We start from the raw sequence: 21,122 nt of genomic DNA, 5'->3' as shown, positions 1-21,122 counted from the left end.
TCTGTATTCACAGGAAATGATTGTATTGGCTGCACTCTGCTGCTTTCTCTGGCATCATGTCGAGTCCCAACAAGTCATCTCGCTCATCTAGCTCTTGATCCATCACAATTCAGTGATAAAATGAAAAATGTGGCAATGAGGACCTCAAGTCATTCTGTGTTTGAGTAATTCTGAGCAGTGCTGCAGGAGGAGCAGTGATTTTTGTGAATTTTAGCTTGCCATGGTATAGCAGTCCTTGGGCCAACTGAGCTAAAAACTGCCTGAAACTGAGTGTTTAGACCAGTCTAAAGCCCATTTTTCCCTAAATGGAATTATTTCCACATTTGCTGACCTCATGTTTAAAACAAAATTATTTATACACCCCCTAATTTGAGTATGAAAAATACAATAGCGTCCTTGTTTAACAAAATAACACAGTCGTGAATGCAGAGATTATGACTTAACAAGGCCACCTCAGTCCTAGCAGACCCCTAAAATCAAGTGTGGGCACAAATAAATCAACACCACCTCTTATTGTTCTGGATAATTTACCTAATGGAAGCACTTAAGTATTATTAAATTCTGTTCTTTTGAATTCTTTTGGCGACAGAGAAAAACTGGACTCAGAGTGGTCAAGCTCAAAAAATGATCTTTATTTTACATTTCCGGAAATGGAGACCTGAACACACAAACACACAAGCTCAGGTCTGAAAGCATTAGAAGCCAGCACGGTTATATAGTTCTGCTGCACGTCACACAAACATAGTTTCGATATAAACAACTCCTTCTGTGTTTCTAGTTTCGCCTTTTCTGTCTAGTTTCCTGTGATTTATTAATATGTCTCTGCACTAAACTTCCCCTTTCTTTACTTCAGGATTCACTGTGTTTAGATGACGTGATGAGATGGGGTCGTCTGTCTTACTAGTAATTTTGCTCTTTATTCTAAAGGTTCCAGTTTGCTAACTTTTGTCATGAGTTCAACCACTAAACTTATGGGCGCATCAAATCTCAGCAAAACAAAAATGCAGATCTCGTTGTGAACTATTGAATCTGAGATTGATAAAAACATACAGCACACATCATCAGTGGGTTGTGATATTGTGTTTTTCCTGCAGGAACTTGCTGCTTCCTCGTGGTATGCCTTCTGAGCGCCCCTGGGCTCGGTTCCGTGTCCGGATCTACAGGGCCGAGGGTTTGCCCACCATGGAGGCGGGGCTAATGGCCTTTGTGTCTGTCACTGACAGGACTGTATTCATTGACCCCTATGTGAAGGTGACCTTCGCTGGCCAACAGGTACTCAGATATATAAATGTACAAATGTTGTTTGTGGTCTGAGTGCTGGTTCAGAAGCATTGCTGAAACAAATTTTCCTGCATTTCAACTTGTGTACCAAACTTTGGTTTCTGCTATTGTCACATCTGCAAGAAAAACACAAACAGGATGTTCACAGCTTTATAATATTCATAGGTCAGTCCTAGAATTGCATTAAACTTTTTGTGCTCATTTTCAACTCTGTTTAGTTTTGCTAGAGTAGCTTCAGAGATTAAAATCATCCTTACCTACATTTTAATGGGCTTGCTTAGCTCCTCCCCCTTCAACCCAACTTTTTTCTAATTAGTTCACCTCCACAAACAGAAGGTCTGGACAGCCTGCAGGTTGGGCTTTCATACTGACAGCCTAATCTTGACCACATTAGGGATGTTCCTTCTGACTGAATAAATACAGAACCAGGAGTAGAAAGAACTGTCTGATAGTGAATGTTTACAGCAGTCTAAGGCCTCCTTTCAGCTTGAAGGGTTTACTTGTACATACACTGACATCACTATCTGAATTGTTGGCCATGTATCATATATCACAGAAAATATCGGAAAGCAGAATAGGCTGTTTTTAAGTTGTTTTGCTTTTGATAACAATGTTTGGAGTTGTCACATTTCATAATCTTTTTGTGTGTCTGCTTTCAGGGGGAAACATCTGTCGCCACTGCCACCAACTGCCCAGTTTGGAACGAGGAGATCTCCTTCATTGAACAGTTTCCTCCTCTGGCTCAGCGAATCAAAGTTCAGATTCTTGATGACTCTAAGATGGGCGACATCGCTTTGGCAACTCACTTTCTTGACTTGCAGCAGATCTCTGACCCCACCAGGAATGGTGTGACCCCAGATTTACACTGTCTTAATAAAACAATGCATAATGTTTTTTTTCCTTAATTCTATTAAAAAATGATGAAAAACTTGAAAATCAAATCTTAATCTGCAAAGATAACCGAGTATTTGTCACTTTAACACTTCCTGCTCACTTGTGGTAGGAACAAAGCTTCAAGGAAGCTGTGATCAATGATTAAAAATTGTATTATTGGTAAACTGAAAAGTTTTAAGCAAAGCAATAAGTATTGACAAAATTTTGTTTTTGTCCCTTTTAAATACAGCCAACGTTACATGTTTGGCATACCGACATTATTTGAAAAACGTTATTTTGAAAAATGTATTATGCTAAAATGTATTATACCATTAATTGAAACAGTAGAATTTCTGTCCCTCCTTTATCTGCAGGATTTAACCCCACCTTTGGCCCAAGCTGGGTTAACCTTTATGGATCTCCTCAGAACTCCACCCTTGGAGATGTCCACCAGGTAATCTACACCCAGCAAACCAGCATTAAGAAAGGCAGTATTTTGCTCTCTATCTGAAAATAGGATGGAGATGAATATTTGTTGTTTGCCTCATTCAGCAAGTTTAGTTTAGCACAAAGACTAAAAAAGATGGTAAGAGTTCTTCTGGCTTTATCTAAATATATATATATAAAAAAAATCTCCTCTACTATCCAAAGTCCCCCCAGAACTAACAATTGTGTTGTCCTTAGACAGAATAATATTGGCTACTTTCAACTACTGACAGTGTGTACGCTAAGCTAATGTAACCTAATCAGCTGCTGTTTAAAAACTTCCAGGCATCTTGTGGAGTCATCCGCAGGAATAATATGTAGCCTTTGCAGGATTAAAATAATCGTAACTAGAGGACTTCACGATAATTTGTAACATAAAAACATCACTGCTTTCACAATCCTACTTGGAAGGAGAAGAATATTACTATGTTGGGAATCTAAAAACCCGCCCAATGTGTCCCTGTGGTTTGGCAACCTCAATTAATTCAATTACAAATAATAAAATACAATCTCTGAGGGTTCAGGGACAAATTCAGTGCTAACATACCTACATTGCTTAAGACTTCAAAACTTGCCCACCTAGCAGCCCTATCACATTAACATTTGTGTGTTTTATGTGTACATGTGAACTATAGCATGCAGGTCACGGCTTCAGCAGTAGTAAACCTATGCGAATACTCGTTTTTTTTTATGGACTGGTGTCCTACCATGTGTTCTGGGTGGGTGTTTGGTATTACTTTCCAAAGGGAATGTGGAGGGGAAAAATGTAACAATGACAATATGTATACTGATATATCTTTTGTTCACTTCTTCAGGCTTTGAATGAGGGTCTGGGCGAAGGACTGTTCTACCGTGGCCGAATCCTCCTCGCTCTCTCCATGGAGGTCTATTCTTCCTCCTCAGCCATCGCTGCAGACACAGGCTCTGCTGCCTTGGGAAAGGTACCTGAACAGCTGAAACTTCAGTATCAGTCAAAACAATTCGCAAACACTTCAGTTTATCAGCAGTATTTTCTATACGATGTTTCGCTCTAATCAGGATTTTGGATCTCAACAACAACATCATGTAATACAATGTTATTTAATTTTATTGCTGGCCTGATTTCTGCATTAATGACGTTACTAATTCATTTCTGAATCTATATTTTGCCCTTAAAGATGAAAGGAGCCCTGAGTAAGCTGGGATCGAGGAAGAAAAGGAGCAGTAAAAAAGATAAGAAGGAAGGTCAGTCTGCTGAAACTGAGAGAAAATAAACTAAAGTAATGTCTAAGCTGCCAAAGTGCATTTTTTTCAAGAAAAATTAGATCACTGGAGATGAAGGGACCTTTTCCAGTCAGTTTCAGCTCTGTGCTTTTGTGCTTGGACTCACTTTGTATGAGTCTTGATGCAGACCCCTAGTTCCTCCTCTGACTGATTCACCTTCCAGCGTCTTGTTACCGATTGGCTCACCCATCTCATAACCAAAAGATCTGGACAGCAGGTGATTGGGACAGCAAAGCTGTGCACCTGACATGACCATAGAAGGGTTATTTACTTTCTTTGACATCATACAGATTCAACAGTTGAAAAAAAGTGCATTTAGCACAGTCTGAAGCCTGAGAAAAAAAACCAGGACTTTATGACCTCCCCCAGTGGCAACTTAATGAGTTTGAAGTAAGAGGAAGTGAATTCAGTTGTGGTGAACGAGAAGAAATTTTGGGGGCAAAACTGTTTCACTGATATTCTCAGACTTCTTTGAAAGCTGAGCTGAAACAAAATGTTTGATCTTTTAACACAATATGTTTTCCTTTATTTACTCTGGATAATCGAAGCCAATGACAAAAAGTATAGTTAGGATAAAAAAATAGGTTAACTGTACAGAATAAAGGAATCCACTTGTTTTGCTTCCTTCTTGTAGCAGCAGCATCTCAGGCTGCTAGTGGACCTGATGAGTCAGGGGAGGCGAGTGTTGAGGTACCAGAGGCTGCGACTGTGGATGTCGAGGAGATCCACCCTCTCCCAGAGGTGAGTACCAATTATACTGTGATAGCTGAGAATATTTAAAAAATATATATATATACATATTTTTTATTCTGTTTTCAACACTGAGATCAAATTTGATCTTTTCTCATTGTTTTGTTTCTGCTCTTCCCTTCTCTGCATACGTAGAGAAATGAACGACACACTATACATGATTTTTTTAAATTTCTAAATTGTTGGGAATTTTCTGCTCATCACTTAAGGGAAGTTATTTTCCTCCTCAGGTTCTCCTGGGACAGAAGGAGGAGTTTCTGCTGTTTGCATCTCTGTTTGAAGTCACAATGATGGAACCATCTGTAGGAACCAAACCAATAACCTTTGAACTCTCCATAGGTAAATGTGGTGGTCAGTTTGCAGGATATGGGAACTGCTGGTTTAGTCACTGTGGGTCAACAGTTAGATATTATCTTCACTGATAGTTTATCTGATTATTATTTTCTTAGTAAATTGTTGATATCAGAGATTGAGTCAAATCCTGTAAATTGATAGCTAGACGGACCTTCTGTGGTTGTGAGGAAGAAACCACAGATTGCAGTGGCCGCTCTGGTTTTCGCTGCCTGGGGCTCAAATTTCACATTTTATTTGCAATGGTGAATCCTTGAACTCCAGGTACTGATGTGTTTTTCCCAGGGAATTATGGGAAAGCAGTACAGGTTAGGAAGTCAAAGAAGAAGCAGAGCAAGGAGGATCTGAGAAGGAGCAGGGAAGAGCTGAGGAGCAGCAGAGAGGATCTGAGCGAGGAGACTCGGAATCTGCTGGATTCAGAGGACGAGCTGGACCGAGAGGAGGTTCAAAGTCCTGAACCTGAGAACAGATCTGTGTCTGCTGCCATGAGGCCCCAACCCACCGAGTACAGCAGGTAACCTCTGCCCCCTTTAGATTACTAGGACACGGTTCATCACAATTTTCTAACCTTAACTCAAGATAACTTAAGAACATCAAAAATGATTTCTGTTTGGAAAAAGTCTTCCCATCGTTTGTCCATCCCTGGGCTCTGCATTAGACAACTTTCTGCAGAAATAAATTAATCACATTGTGATGACACTTCTGATAAATATTGTAGAGTTCATTCTTCAAATACTATAACCCATGCAGCCCATTAACTGAATTAACCAATGAACAGTGTTGATAGAAGATGCATGTGACCTATGTAATTCTCTGTCATCTCACGTCTTCAAATGATAACCCCGTGTCTTTTCCAATACTTCGATTGCCTGTTTAAGGAGATATTTTTTTTATATGTGGCCCTAACATAACTTTCATTATGTCTTTTGGCCTCTAAGGTCTTTCCAGTGTCTCCAACTTCATCCCCCATTAGTGAAATCGAAGCCTTGTTTGTTTGTCTGGAGTCAGTTTGAAGACCACAGCTTTCGTCTCTATCAGGCTAACTGGCTGAGCAAGATGGCAGACAGGCTGGTGAGACTCGATGGATTTCCAATTTCAAAAATGAAATTATATATATTTTAAGTTATGCATACAGCGCCATCCGTGCTCTCTCTACTTTTAGGAGATTGGTCTCGATGAGGTGGAAAAACTTTTGAGGAGGCCGAGGAGTAAAGCGAAGCAGCGACTGGACGAGGTGCTGCTGGAGCTCGTGGTCTCCTGCAAGTCAGTGTCCTCCTTCTGAAAGCTGTATTAGAAATGATTCAGTTTAGTTTGTTCTGATCTAACTTTATTTGTCTTTTGGTCTTTTCACTTTTCTAATGTTCTCCCTTCTTTCTCTCTGCAGACAGTTCAGTGCTTTCTCTGAAAAGAGATCTCAGTCGCGTCCCAACAACCTCGATAAATGCAGAAGGAACTTCATCAAGAAGAATTTGGTGAGTCTGTTCTCATGTCCTTCCTTTACCCATCACCATCTACCTGCCTGTTTCTCTCTGCCTGATTGAATGTCTTACTTTGTCCAGATCCTGCTGGCCAGGCAAGCAGTCAGGGCCAGGCGAAGGATTACAAGACGGACTGCCAAACAGCGGCTAATGGAGAGCAAGAGATTCCTCAAGAAGCTCCGCCTACTGGCTGTAGAGGTCAGAGTTCAAAGAGTGTGACTGATAGTCACCAAAAAGATGTTAGAAAATCGCTTTATGTACAATATGTTGCAAGTCTGACATCTACTGCCCACGCTGTGCTCTCTTCAGCCCCAGAGTACCATCCCAGATGCTTTCATATGGCTACTGAGTGGAAACAAGCGACTAGCTTACGTCAGGATCCCGGCCTACTCCATCCTGTTTTCATTGGTGGAGGAGCAGAGGGGGCGGGACTGTGGCAAAGTCAGCACTCTTTACATGAAGGTAACCATTCCGTCTCTAGTCATCAGTGAAACCCATGATAATTTGCTTTAGTTAAATCCAGCACTGGTAATACCATTAGGGGCAGTTTGTTTTGAAATAAATTCATAAATCAATGAAACCACACAAATCTGTCAAAACTTATAATATTAACAATATAGGTGCGATAAAAAAATAATATAGCAATGATAACATGACAGTAATAATTATGACAAGTCAAAGAACTTTTGTAGAGGTCCATTCTCACAACGGATGAATAAAGTTTGTTTTTACAACAGTGATCTGATAACAACACAGATAATTCATCTCCTCTCATGGTCACGCTCTAAAAACTGATGTTTCCCATTTCATCCCATTTATCTGTCTGTCCTTTTAGTCTCCGGGAGGTCCAGCAAGTGAGATCTTTGTGAAACTTGAGGTCTACCTGTGGCTTGGTCTTACCAAGTACAGCAAAGAGGTCATCAGTTGCCTGCCTGAGGACTTTGTGCCAGTTTATGCGGAGGACATAGGAGAGGGGGAGGAGCAGAGGGGGCTTGTTGATACGGGTGGAAGGAGGAAGCTTCCTCTCGGACTGTCCTGCCAAGGTGAGTCAGCTGAAACGTCTGTGTGTTGGTGGAAGCTTAGCATCGAGGTGAAAAAAATAATCTTATTAGAGAACTAGAGTTTGCAAACATTTAAAGTTCCCTGCAATAAATTGATAAATTTGTACTTCTACATAAAAGCCTTGTAGTTTCTTTTATTTTGACTTGTTGATCGTACAGTTTCAGCTGTTTGTTCATGTTGGTTTTGTTCTTTCTCCACAGACCGCAGGTACTACCAGCTACGATGTCACCTGTACCAGGGGCGTGGCTTGATGGCTGCAGATGATGATGGCCTGTCAGACCCCTTTGCCAGGGTGGTCTTCACCACTCACTGCCAGGTCACAAGGGTAGGTACAGCAGGTTTAACAGTTGTAAGTGCAATGTTTCAAACGTTCCACATTTGAAACATTGAATCGGCAAAATAAAGTAATCATTGAGGCTAAAATGAGCTAAAGTGAGAATTAAGATAAGATAAGATAAGATAACCTTTATTAGTCCCACACGTGGGAAATTTGTGGGAAATTAAGGGTGACAAAAAATGATAATCATTATTGGGTCTCTCTTTACATTTACCTGCCACTAAAGTCATCTGTTGGTCTGTTTCTTTTTTAACATACTATCATGGGATCTTTTATCAGAGCTCGTAAACTTTGCACCTACTGTTTTTGATATGTACAGATGTTGCCAGACACACTCTCTCCTGCCTGGTGTGAGTGCTTGGTGTTCGACAGAGTTCTGCTAGAGGGAACGAGAGAGGATCTCCAACAGGATCCGCCCCTCATCATCATCAACATCTACGACTATGATGCTGTGGTAATGTTATTTTTTTCGTTGTTATATTATTATAAAATGTTATTATAAAATAATGCGCTTCATTTTTTTAAAATAGAAAATATTATCTCACACTTAGTGAGAACTTTAGTTTATAAGTTTATAACGGATTCATATACTAATTTCCAGCTCCACATATATATACTTGGACTGTACTAAAGTAGCTTTGCATGATAAACAGTTCAAAATAAGTGTTATTTCTCTTATATTTCACCTTGTTGGAGCCCCCCAGCTCATCTGCTGTCTGACACAAATCTTCCCTCTCACTTAAAGCCACTTTTATACTGCTTGTCTGCTTGTCTCATAAACAGAAGAGTGATAGCTTTTGTCCAAGAGTAGACAAAACTGTTTGACATTAGGCACTTATAGTAGTTTAGCTCACAGGGATTAAGTTCTAAACACTTTGGTTGTCTGTAACTGGAACATCCAACACTGTGTCAGTATTTAAAATAAGGACAGACATAGCAGGTATCCTTTAGCAATCTAGTAGGTGAGAGCTAAATGTGTTTCTGCAGTTGTAATCAGAACTGAACAGCTTTCATAAGTGTTTTTTTAATGAATGGAATCAACAGATTTTCCCTATTTAGACTCTTAGTGGCTCACTGTCATTTTTGCACAGTGAATACCATTTGATTTATCCAGAGGAAGAAGGTGGAAGAGGACCTGTTAGGGTGGAGGTATACACTGCAGAAGAAACGTGAAAGACAGTAGAAGCGAGACAGAATATATGTGGAAAGGTGAAGATGGAATGAGTAAAGGTAGTGAAGATGAATGGCTTTAAAAGGAGTCAATGATCCAAAACAATGAAGAGAGCGCAAGCAGGGTGGAGTGGGTCGAGTAAGCGTCAGGGGTGATTTGTCACACAAGGACAGCAGCAAGAGTGAAAGGAAAGGTTTACAAGGTGGTAGTGAGAACCGTGCTATCATGTTGGAAATGATAGCACCGGCTGGTAGAGAGAGGAAGACGCTACGGATAGGGTGAGATCGAGGAAGATGTTCTGCTATGTCAACCTCATATGGGAGCAGATTTTTTTAATGAAATGTTTTAGTATTTGCCACATCGTCGACTTATTATTAAGTGATGTCATAATAGCTATTGTGTGTGTGTGTGTGTGTGTGTGTGTGTGTGTGTGTGTGTGTGTGTGTGTGTGTGTGTGTGTGTGCGCAGGGTGGTCCGAAGCCTCTGGGTCGAGCTTTTGCTGAGCCTGAGTTTAAAACCGTGGAGCAGTTGTATGAAAAGCCCCGCCTCCGTTTCTTTGATGTTAACATGGGGAGGGTCTCCGCTGGAGAGCTGCTGGCTGCCTTTGAACTCATCGAGTTGGACTACTCTGGGTTTGGAGAGGTAACGACTGTCAGCCAGTCACAATCTTAAAAAAAGTTCATATTTAAAGTGAGGAATCTGGAGTAACAGTCTTTTTTGTTTCTAATCTGATAGAAGATCTGATGACAAATCTCAATGAATTTGGTTAATAAAATTAAAGAGGAAAAAAGAAAACATGGTCGCAGCAACTAAGTTTCGTTTTCTTTTAAATCAGAAACGTCCTTTTACATAGAGACACAGGTGGTGTGTCTGAACTGATCAAACATAGTGAATACCAAAAACATTTCCCCCTGCAGCCCACTCTCCCCAGCCACGTGGACCCGCAGGAACTGAACTACGATGAAGAGCACAATTTTTACCTGATCCCTGAAGGAGTGCGACCTGTGCTGAAGACTTTCAGGATTGAGGTCAGGCACACATGGACACACAAAGTTTGTTGATGTGACGCAGATGGATAATGTGGACTTTTGGCTTATAGGGCGAGATCTGTGTCTTTGTTTGTGTGCGTTCAGGTGCTGTTCTGGGGTCTGCGGGACCTGAAGCGAGTGCACCTCTTTGAGGTGGAGCACCCTCAGGTGAAGATCGAGTGTGCAGGACGACAACTGGAGTCTGAGGAGATTGAAAGCTACAAGACTAACCCAAACTTCAAAGAGGTGGTCCACTACATGGATGTGGTGAGTTACTAGTTAAGGATGCTAAAGAGAACAATTCTGGTATAAAGAAAAGCAGAATTGTACAAATTCAGAACAGGTGCAAAAATGTAAAATTTCATTTCCTGTCCTGTTTCCTCTTCCTGCTTGTGGTCTGATTAGGAGCTGCCGGAGGAGTTGTACCTGCATCCTCCTCTCACAGTGTTTGTGGTAGAGCATCGAGCGTTTGGCCACCTTGCTCTGGTCGGGTCCCATGTGGTTCAGAACCTCATGGACTACGGCCCGCGTGAGGTTGCTGGGGAGCCAGAGGAGGAAGAGGAGCCCAAGCCAAAAGGTAAGACCTGCAAAATTAGTCTAATGTTGCTCTCTGAAGCTGTTTGCTGAGAATGCAAGCGAGTAACTCGTACTACTCATTTGTTTCCACAAGGTTTCAATAGACAGTTTTCTCAGCATCCTCCAAAAGTTTTTGTGTGTCTTTTCAGCGAAGAAGAGTTCAATGAAGATGGACCCTCTGATGTCAGTGAGGAGTATGGGACTCAGCAACCTTTCAGTCAAACAGTCCAAGATTCCCATCAACCCCTTAAAGCTGGTTAATGTATGTGTGTTAATCTCCCACTCACTTTGCGCTGGGTGTTAAAAACTAGGAACTAGAAAGGTTCAGACATATTTCAAATCAAATTTCAACCATCCACATTTTAAAAATATTTTTAATGTCTTTAGGCACCCCTGAAAAAAATTAGAAATAAGGAGGAGGAGCTAGAGGAGGAGGTGCCTGAGAAGGAGGAGTTAGACTGGTGGTCGAAATACTATGCCTCACTGGAGGAGCTCGAGAAGCAGGTGAGACACTAATTTACCTGTGTACCTGTTAATTTTCCTCATGGACAAAAAGGTTAAATGTTGATATAAATTTCAAACAGAGCCGTGGATACATGTGAGGCTTCAATAATATAATACCTTAAGAATCAATGAAATTCTGCTTAATTAAGACTTTCAACAAGAGACCTTATGTTTAAATAATTTCTTTCCACCGAACATGTGCAAATATATGTGCTTAAGCTTATGAGAAATAAATAATCTCACTAATTAGGACATTTTTCAGTCGTCCTAATGTTCTGATCCCATCTGCAGGCTGCTGAGATTCTGGAGATGGAGGAACAAGCCGAAACCGGTACAGTTAAACGGCTAAATTTAGTTCAAATAATCTGTATTATTTTATATTATTAAATATCAACAACATATCATCTGATTATTTACAAGGATCGTATGTTTAACAGAAAACACATTCTGACATAAAATCTTCTAAAACATGATTTTATTCTGCAGCATTAGGCGTCCCAATCCAGAAAAAATCCCAACAGTCCAAATGTCTAAATATAAAATGTTGATAGATATATAACAGAGAAAGCACGTGTGTGTGCCCATGTGTGTGTGTTTAATAAAATGTTCTTCTTTGCTCAGAGGGAGTAAATCTAACCATGGCGAACATTGAAGAGGAAGAGGAGGAAGCCGTGCTTGTGGAGGCTGAGCCTCCCAAACGCAAAAAGATTGCAACACTAAAGGTGTGACTTCACAATTGATCCCCAGCCTGAAGCAGCTGATCCATAATCATAATCTTATGGCCACATTACTAAAAGGAGTCTTTAGGATTCTCTCAGAAAAACAATTACAAACTGTTTTGGTCCCACACTGATATGTTAACTGTGAAGTTGTGAACTTGGAGACCTCCATTCACTTGGATTGATCCATCCATCCATCCATCCATCCATTCATTCATTCTCTTCCACTTATCTAGTTCAGGGTTGCAGCGGGCTGGAGCCTATCCGAGCTGTCTTAGGGCAAGGCAACCTGTCCAGGATGTCGCCAGTCTGTCGCAGGACTAACACATATTCAGGCAATTTCATAAAATCAAAAACTCGTCATAAACATCTTTTTTACTTTAACTGTTAATAAGGTGTCTAAACTCAAGCCCACATATTATATTTTGGCTATATTGGGTTTTAGAAAAACACATCTGTGCATTTAAACGCTTACAACAAATACAAAATCCAGAGAACTCACTGTAAGCTTCTAGAAAAATAAAAACACAGGAACATTTGCAAAGCTTTTAGGGTTCCCCAGTTCCCAACCTTATCAATCAATCAATCAATCAATCAATCAATCAATCAATCAATCAATCAATCAATCAATCAATCAATCCTTTATTTGTCACATGCAAAGTTTGCACCTGAAGTGAAATTTGGGTAGAAATGTTAAATCAGTTGAAAGTACTAGAAGTTGTGAGTCAATCCACATAGACGTCATTGTTAAAATACTGTTAGCATAAAAAATTACATGTTTACAGGCAGTTTAAAAGGATTAGGATTCAACTTTATTGTCATTACACAAGTATAAATAGAGGGTAACAAAATACAGTCAAACAAAAAAACAAAAAAGTATAATAATCTGGCCCTTTAAAATAACTGCAAATACAACAAAAGGATTGCATTATATTAATGCTTAAAGCAATGCATTATTACAGAAAAGGCCCCTTTGAGTGATTCATGCGCAGCTGTAGCTGGCATCGTTCTGCAAGGCTTCACCTCTTCTTCAATGACCACTAAACTGGATCAAGTTTGTGGTGGTGATGATTGCCTTACAGAGAATTTTTAATGAATTTACCTCACAAGTGATGTGACTTGTTGTGTGATTCAGTCCATCCAAGCAGACTGACCTCAAGTTTTGGTGAGATAAATTTTGCTTTTCTTAGTCTAGCACTAGTTGGAAGATACCCGTCTGTTGTACCTGCAGATTTTATGGGTGCAGCTTACCACAATCATCTGATAACTTGGTACTCCAGCTTTTTAAATTTGGCCCCTTCTGCCGTCCCTACTAAAGCAGGATGTGGATGGCTATTTTTCTCAGGTGCACTGTAGCTTCAGTTGTTTTGGGTGCGACTATTTTCTGAGTCGAGTTTTTTCCGCAGCCTTGATGCCAATGAGTAACAACAGAGCAGATTTGGAGCTGGGGTAGACTTTCAGACATTTTTCTCTCTGTGTTGTGTGTGTTCAGCTGTATGGAGGCGATCTGGAGTCAGAATTCAGTCACTTTCAGGACTGGCTGCGGGTTTTCCCTGTGTATAAAGGTCGAGCAAGCGGTGAGGATGAGGAGGAGGATGAAGAGACGAGGCTGATGGGAAAATACAAGGTAATGTATACAGAGCTGTCTGTGTATTATTCTGGTAAATAGTGTTTATTATGTACTTCTCTCTCTCCCTAGGGTTCCTTCCTGGTTTATCCGATTGAACCAGAAGACACCGAAGACACCAGCTGTCAGATCATCAAAGGAATCCCCAGAAACTCACCAGTTAAAGTCTTAGTTCGAGTCTACATAGTCAAGGTCCTTCTTGCTTACACAAACAGCTTTGTGCATTCGATAACCAAATTCACATTCTTGCCTGCAGCTGCATTGCACTGGGTTGATATCTGTTTGGACCCAATTGATGTTTATTTCCTGCTGTGTGTTTGGTGCCTGCAGGCCACCAGCCTGGCTCCCACAGACCCAAATGGTAAAGCAGACCCTTACCTCGTGATCCAAGTTGTAGAGCAGAATATGGACACCAAAGATCGATACATCCCCAAACAGCTCAATCCAATATTTGGAGAGTCAGTACCACAGTTATTATGGTTTTATTTTTTATTTTTTGCTTTTTTGTGGAACTGCTTGTTTTATTACTGTTAGTGTTGGTATTGGTTATTCGTTTTACGATAATATGTAACATTGTCTAATTGAACTTGTCTGAAGTTCTTGAATCTTAAAAAAGCCTGAAACTGACATCCCATAATCATTTGCACCAAAGCCTCCTCAGACCAGTTGTGTTGGAAATTTTAAGTTAACAAAGAATAAAATTGCACAACTTCGAGTTGTTTTTATTCAACTCTAGTTGTTTGATGCGTGTCAGTCTAGCTGTATTTGATTCTTTGTTTACCTGCCTATATGTCTCACTGTCTGTCTGCCTGTCTGACTGACTCTGTATCTCAGGGTATTTGAACTCACAGTGTCTTTCCCACTGGAGACGGAGCTGGTTATCACAGTCATGGACCACGATCTTGTGGGGGCCGATGACCGTATCGGAGAGACACGGATTGACTTGGAGAACCGGTTCTACAGCAGCCACAGAGCCTCCTGCGGTCTGGCTCTTTACTACGACACGTTAGTACCGCAAGTCATTCAAGGCTCTGGACAATGACACTTTAAATTTAATTCTACAATTTGGACACGTAAAAAATTATTTTGCTTCTTACTGTGTATAAACTATATCTTATTGTATCTTACTCATTGTCATTTAAACATAACAATAACTTCAGTACTCAAATGGCCTCCACAGTCCAAATGAGCACCTTTGGCATAAGATGGAACAGACGATTCACATCATGGATGAGCAGCTGACAAATCTGCAGTAACTGAGTGACACTGTCATATCAATATGGGCCAAAATCCCTTAGGAACAATTCCAGTACCTTGTTGAATCTTTGCTATAAAGTATTCACCCTGGAACGCATGTGATTGGTGCTTTGCAACAATCTCACTAATTATAATGTTTTTCAAAGGGTTTAATGAATCAAAAAATATATCTTTTTATTGCAATGTTTTATTTGCTCAGGGTTTAAAGTGTTAATATAATTCTGACAGTAGGGTCAAAACTGGTACAAGCAATGTCTACTTGAAGTGGCTGGTGAGTATATATGCTTTGTCTCTCTGCTGTTTCTCACTCCAGTGATGGTTACAATATGTGGCGGGATGCAAAGAAGCCGTCAACTATCTTAAATGAGCACTGCAGGAAGTACGGCATCCCGTCTCCTGAGTACAGGCCATCTGAAGTCAAAGTCCTCAACAAGATTTTCAAAGTACCACCAGACGCGATACCTGAAGGTAAGACGGAAAGAAAAGGAGAGACAGGTAGGTTGCGATTCAGCTAGATCTAAATAGACTTTAGTACTAAGTGAAGCAGTGCTTACTCTGAAGCCAAAGTAAACAGTGCATAATTGTACATCTGTAAATGAATCATAATATACAGTACAACATCATATTGTTCCATCTAGCAGCTCTGAAACTGCACCATAATCATTTTTCATACTTTATTTCTGCTGCTCGTCTCATACAGCAGCCTCCAGCTCTCATAACACTAATAACAGTAATGGTAATAACAGCTCTAACAACACTGCTGCTGCCACTGTTATTGTTATTAGACCTGCTGAAGAAGAACCAGCGGTCTCCAGAGGAGGAGGCAGAGATACAGGAGCATGCAGCCCTGAGTGTGCTGCACCGCTGGGGTGAAATGAACGAATTCATTGCTGGAGTTGTTCCTCTGGTACCTGAGCACGTGGAAATCCGGTCTCTGATGAACCAGGACAATCCTGGACTGCCACAGGTAACCATACCACAGCAGTAAGGACAACACACTGCTACAGGTGCAAATAAGTATATTCAGCTGTGTGTGTGTGTGTTGCAGGGCTATCTTCATATGTGGGTGGACATGTTTCCCACTGACATCCCAGCTCCGCCCCCCATTGACATAAAGCCCCGCCTACCTGAACAATACGAGCTGCGTGTGATCATCTGGAACACTGATGATGTGTTTCTGGATGATGTGAACCCGTTCACAGGCGACCCGTCCTCTGACATCTATGTGAAAGGGTTAGACACGCGCGCACACACACACACACACTCTCTCTAACTTGGTCTGCACAGTCATCATGCCTACATCTTGATGGGCTTACCTCTGTGTTCCTGCTTAGCCTTTAGGGATCATTGTTGTGTTGTATTCCCTGTGCAGCTGGATAAAAGGACTGGAAGGAGACAAGCAGGAAACCGATGTTCACTTCAACTCTCTGACTGGAGAAGGAAACTTTAACTGGAGATTTGTTTTCCGCTTTGACTACCTTCCTACTGAGGTACACACATATTTTGGTGATGTCTGGACCTTTTAATGTCAATTAGCCTTTGCTCTTATGTCTCCAGGGCTACAACCAGATAACTAATAAGTCTATAAAAATGTTAAAAATATCATCCTTGAATCTTTACATAAAGTAGAAAAGCAGAAAACTCCTTTTTCAGAATCAGTAAACATAAGTAAATGCGCTCTTTCTCTGGAGATGAATCATCTTGACTCTTATGTTCTTTCCTTTGGTGCTGCCCAGAAAAGGCATTTTAGTTTAAAAAAATTATTAAAGTACAACTTCAGTTATTTATAAAGCCTGAAATTACAAAAATAGCCAGGATATTTGTTTTGTACGGTAAAGATCCATTAAGATGACATAACCAAAGTCACCAAGTATCCAAAATGTATGAGGAAGGACCTGGCAAGAGTGGGGAGGAAAAGCTCCCTTCTAACAAGAAGAAATCCCAGGGGAAGGCTGTCATCTGCTACGATGAGTTGGAGTGAGGGTAAAAAAAGAGATCAAAGAAGAGAAAAAACTACTAGACGGAGATGCTGATCTTCTTGTGGCTCTAGTGGATGCTAGCATGTCTCATAGTGAGCCTCAGTACTTAGTAGTATACTCTGCACCTTATGTACTTAGCTGTCTACCATGTAAATTTCAGGGGGTAGTGCCTTTGTGATCGCTTTTGTAAACTTCTGACCAGAAATATTACTGAGTTTCTCTATAGTTAAGACAGCAATTAAACAAACAAACAAACAACAGTGTCACAATACATGAAATATGTGTTTCTATCTGTTAGTTATTTCACATAGTTTTCTAGAGGTACTAGAAAATGACTGGAGACGTATCATGTTTGTTAAAAATGCATCTTCTCCTTCTGTAGAAAGAGGTGGTGTACAAGAAGAAGGAGTCCATCTTCTCTCTGGAGGAGTCAGAGTTTCGTCAGCCGGCTGTTCTGGCTCTGCAGGTCTGGGACTACGATCGCATCGCTGCCAATGACTTCCTGGGTGAGGCACACAGGCTTATCAACACTGTCAATTAGGAAATGCTTAATAGCCCTTAAAAGAATTATTAGACCACCACCCAGTGTATGGTTTATACCACAGCTGCCCTAAAGTAACAATCTTGGCAATTAACAAATGAATGTTTTTATGTTTCTGTAATAGTTATTTCAGCTTTATTCAACTCACGGCTGAGCTGTTATTTTTCCATCCACTGTTTAAAATGTGTCACAAGATTAAAGAGTCCTTACCTCCGACTCTTCCACCCAGTCATTCCTCTTTTATGCTTCATCTGCTAGGTGCAATAGAGTTGCGCCTCAGTGACATGGTGCGACCGGCAAAGTCATCCGGTAAGTGTACGATTTCGATGGCGAAGGATCGGGCCAGCCCTCGATTCTCGATCTTTCGTGCCAAGAAGATGAAGGGCTGGTGGCCCCTGACTCGTCCAAAGACCGCCGAGGACTTTGAGAGGGAGGAGAAGGAGAAGGAGGAAGCCAAAAAGAAGGGACGCAAAAAGAAAAAGAAGAACAAAGACAAGAGGAGCCAGTTGAGAGAGGAGGACATCCAGTACACTGACAGCATGGGCAACACTTTCCTGTTAATGGTACAAAAATCCATCTGAATCACTTCAGTTCAAGAAGCAGTAAAATATTTATTCAATTAAATTATAGAACATCTGTGTCTGTTGGCACAAGAAGAGAAATTTAAACAGAGTTTTGCAGCAGCAAAAGCTTTTTTCCCCACTTTTGGCCTTCTGGTCTTTGAGTTTATAATGGCAAATGAAGAAAATGAATTTTATTTAACACAAACTTGTCTCTATGAAGGGAAAAGTGGAGGCGGAGCTTCAGCTGGTGACATTGGAGCAGGCAGAGGCCAACCCTGTGGGTCGGGCACGCAAGGAGCCAGAGCCTCTGGACAAACCAAAGTACTGCGTGCACTACCACATGCACACTACAACTCTTTTCTTTTTTTCTTTTTTCAAGTTAATATATTTATACACTTGAATACTCTCTTATAAATGTCTTTAACTTCCTTTTCTTTCATCTCTAAATTTCCCTGATTAATATAACTAAAACCATTTTCTTTTTTTTTTTTATTGATCTCTTTAGTGGTTGCTACAGCAGCTCATTTGCCTCCATCCCCGCTATCTCCAGCATCTTCCTCTTTCCAGCTAATCCTCTGCATGTCCTCTTTTACTACTCCAAGAACCTTCTCTATAGTCTTCTTCTTTTCCTCCTGCTCGGCAGCTCCATATCGAGCATGCTTTATCAAGTATATCCACTCTCCCTCCTTTGCACATGTCCAAACCATCTCAGTCTTGTCTCTCTACCTTTGTCTCCAAACCGCTCAGCCTGATCTGTTTCTTTGATGTACTAATTTTGTAATCCTGTCGTTTCTGGTCACTAGCAGGGAAAGTTTATTTTGTGGTAAAACACTGATGTTTTGAATTTGGTGTGACCCAGCCTGTAGGCTTCCACAGCCCAGGTGTGAACACATAAACTGTCTTCTGTTGTCTCTCCAGTCGTCCCACCACCAGCTTCGCCTGGTTCGTCAACCCGATGAAGACCTTCGTCTTCCTCATCTGGAAGAAATACAAGAAGTATATCATTGCTCTGGTTATTATCACCATCCTCACGCTTTTCATCGTCCTCATTGTCTACACAATGCCACAGCAAATCAGCTCTCTCATCATCAAGGGGTAAAGAAATGGATGGCTGGTTGTTGACCTGACCTGGCCCAGCGTCCTTTTTATTCCTCACTTTTATGTACCTAATCTGTATAACAGGTGATTTAATGTATTTATCCTGACTGCACTACATAATCAAAGAGATGTTTTACGTTTGGATGAATCCATCCTCAGAGGAAATTAAATCTCTTTCCTCAGTTTGAAACCACACTGATCTTATTTACATGTATTTTATGAACTGTAAAACTTGCAGCAACCCGATGTAACAAATAAGTATGTATGTTAAAATAAAACACTTTTCTATTCATTGTAATACGTCTAATATTGTGTATTATGCATAGTTAGGTTTATATTGGTGTTATAATTGGAAGGTAAGTCAAATAAGTACATAACCTTCTGGCATTTAGCAGTGAAATCACAGACTGCAGACAGATGCAATGATCATACTCCATGAAATAGTTCCCATTCTTGCTGTGGGGCATATTTGAAGCCAATAAAGCTGCAAAAGTTCTTATTTTCCAGGGATTATATACCAATTAAAATAAATTATGAATACTAGAAGTTATTTTTGCAAATAGATCCACCTGGACACTGGGTTCTTAAATCTAAATATAGTGAAAGTTACTCCTATTTTCAAAGTTCTCGATCAGAGTATTTTCTCCATTGTCATTTTAGCTTTGATCATGAACGCAGATGGACCTGACTAAGAAACCGATAGAAGCCGCATGTAGCAACCTGTCATTCATATGGTGGTACCGCCCTTAAAGATACCCTGCATTACTGTCATGCTGGACACTGATAGGAACCCTCTTTTACAAAATGAACATGCATTCAGTGAGACAACAAACTGATCAGGAAAGGATTTAATAACAGCACGCATTCATGACACCAAGGATCTTTTACTTTTACATTTACTTCTATGTAACTCCTGCTTGCTGTCACAATTAACAGGTTTAAGGTCAGACCTGAAAGTTCCACCAAATGATCAAACGAAACCTGCAGAGTCCCAGTGAAGGAGATTAACTTTAATTAGCTTTTAATTCTATTCAATTTGGCAGTTTTTCTGGCTTCTTTTATGCACAAATTTGGTGTGCTAATTGTAGTGGGATCAGCGTCACACCAGCACAGAGCTATATGATTTCTCAGTAACTGAAAGACAAAGCAATTTGCACCAAAACAATCTGAATTGAATGTCAGCTACAACAGATTCCTTACATAACGGATGGTTCTATTTCTGTGCTGCATTAAGCAATCTGTTTATGTCAAAGACAATGGCACAGAGTATAATTGCTGCTACATCGGCATCCAGCATCTACTATACAAGTAATACATGCAATGTAGTCCTATATACACAGAACATACAGCATGCTATGTAATAGTGGTCTCATACATTAGGCCTTCTACATAACGTAATAGAAGAAAGAGATTTAAAGCTGCAATAATGCTGAAGGAAATCACCAACAGGAAAGTTAATTTCATGAATGTTAGTGTATTTGGGTTGCGCTGTAAACTTTTGACTTTGATCAATTTTTAAGTGTATCTGCCACTTCCTGTTTTTGCTCCTGGCAGATCACCCAAATAAGGTAAAAAAAACAAACATAAAAGCTGAATCTGCAGTTCAGGAATTTAATACGTGGTTCTCCAGATATTTTTCCAAAATATTTGACTCCATAGACAGCTAAGACAACGTGGTAAGGATTTGTCAGTGCTGATTTCTGATCTCTGCTTAAGTAATTTCTCTATGTTCTGTCATTGTGCCTGTTAACAGCTATCACAGCAGAAAATTCAAGTTTTTTAATTCTGTAGAAAGGTGAGAAACAACATAATTATGAAGTGAGATGCCACGTCTCTACTCACTGTGGTTATGCAGAATTAAAACCACAGTTTCTTCCCTTCGCAAATAAGTTGTGAAATTAGATTAACTCATTCAAAATTAATTGGCTGGGATTTGAACTGCAGGGACAGAAATAAGGCTGCCTCTGTGTAGAAGTTCTTGCACTGAAGTTATAGAGCACACATTATTTCTGTCATAACGACACATTTAGTCTGGTGTAGGAGAACTTTGCTACATCTTCCTTTAAAAAGATGTACTGTTTTCTAGCTTGACTATTATATTTTCTTGGAAAAAGGCTCAATATCACACCTAACTTTAACAGTGGGACATTTTATTATCTCATATCTAAAACAGGCATC

At 40.3% G+C, this 21,122-nt stretch overlaps 1 protein-coding gene across 1 annotated transcript in view; it reads left to right on the top strand.

The window, feature by feature from the left end:
• Positions 1-19,242, top strand: part of fer1l4 (fer-1 like family member 4) — a 30,243-nt gene extending 11,001 nt beyond the window's left edge. The window contains exons 13-48 of the mRNA XM_080301505.1: positions 1,095-1,272; positions 1,941-2,127; positions 2,529-2,608; positions 3,456-3,581; positions 3,798-3,864; positions 4,538-4,644; positions 4,884-4,992; positions 5,290-5,518; positions 5,943-6,075; positions 6,167-6,267; positions 6,389-6,476; positions 6,564-6,680; positions 6,792-6,944; positions 7,318-7,525; positions 7,745-7,869; positions 8,201-8,335; positions 9,521-9,694; positions 9,970-10,080; positions 10,186-10,347; positions 10,486-10,657; positions 10,806-10,918; positions 11,044-11,160; positions 11,452-11,491; positions 11,782-11,882; positions 13,372-13,506; positions 13,579-13,698; positions 13,837-13,964; positions 14,341-14,511; positions 15,077-15,231; positions 15,549-15,730; positions 15,812-15,996; positions 16,136-16,253; positions 17,125-17,248; positions 17,542-17,846; positions 18,067-18,167; positions 18,765-19,242. Of these exons, the coding sequence (XP_080157631.1) occupies positions 1,095-1,272; positions 1,941-2,127; positions 2,529-2,608; positions 3,456-3,581; positions 3,798-3,864; positions 4,538-4,644; positions 4,884-4,992; positions 5,290-5,518; positions 5,943-6,075; positions 6,167-6,267; positions 6,389-6,476; positions 6,564-6,680; positions 6,792-6,944; positions 7,318-7,525; positions 7,745-7,869; positions 8,201-8,335; positions 9,521-9,694; positions 9,970-10,080; positions 10,186-10,347; positions 10,486-10,657; positions 10,806-10,918; positions 11,044-11,160; positions 11,452-11,491; positions 11,782-11,882; positions 13,372-13,506; positions 13,579-13,698; positions 13,837-13,964; positions 14,341-14,511; positions 15,077-15,231; positions 15,549-15,730; positions 15,812-15,996; positions 16,136-16,253; positions 17,125-17,248; positions 17,542-17,846; positions 18,067-18,167; positions 18,765-18,945 (5,038 nt within the window). The 3' untranslated portion in view covers positions 18,946-19,242. The remainder of the gene's footprint in view (positions 1-1,094; positions 1,273-1,940; positions 2,128-2,528; positions 2,609-3,455; positions 3,582-3,797; positions 3,865-4,537; positions 4,645-4,883; positions 4,993-5,289; positions 5,519-5,942; positions 6,076-6,166; positions 6,268-6,388; positions 6,477-6,563; positions 6,681-6,791; positions 6,945-7,317; positions 7,526-7,744; positions 7,870-8,200; positions 8,336-9,520; positions 9,695-9,969; positions 10,081-10,185; positions 10,348-10,485; positions 10,658-10,805; positions 10,919-11,043; positions 11,161-11,451; positions 11,492-11,781; positions 11,883-13,371; positions 13,507-13,578; positions 13,699-13,836; positions 13,965-14,340; positions 14,512-15,076; positions 15,232-15,548; positions 15,731-15,811; positions 15,997-16,135; positions 16,254-17,124; positions 17,249-17,541; positions 17,847-18,066; positions 18,168-18,764) is intronic.
• The last annotated feature ends 1,880 nt before the right edge of the window (positions 19,243-21,122 follow it).

The sequence above is a fragment of the Astatotilapia calliptera genome, chromosome 5 (assembly GCF_964374335.1).
Source record: "Astatotilapia calliptera chromosome 5, fAstCal68.1, whole genome shotgun sequence".
Classification (NCBI taxonomy): Eukaryota; Metazoa; Chordata; class Actinopteri; order Cichliformes; family Cichlidae; genus Astatotilapia; species Astatotilapia calliptera.
Note: the sequence above shows the minus strand (reverse complement) of the source record. Positions and strands in the feature narration are given on the sequence as shown.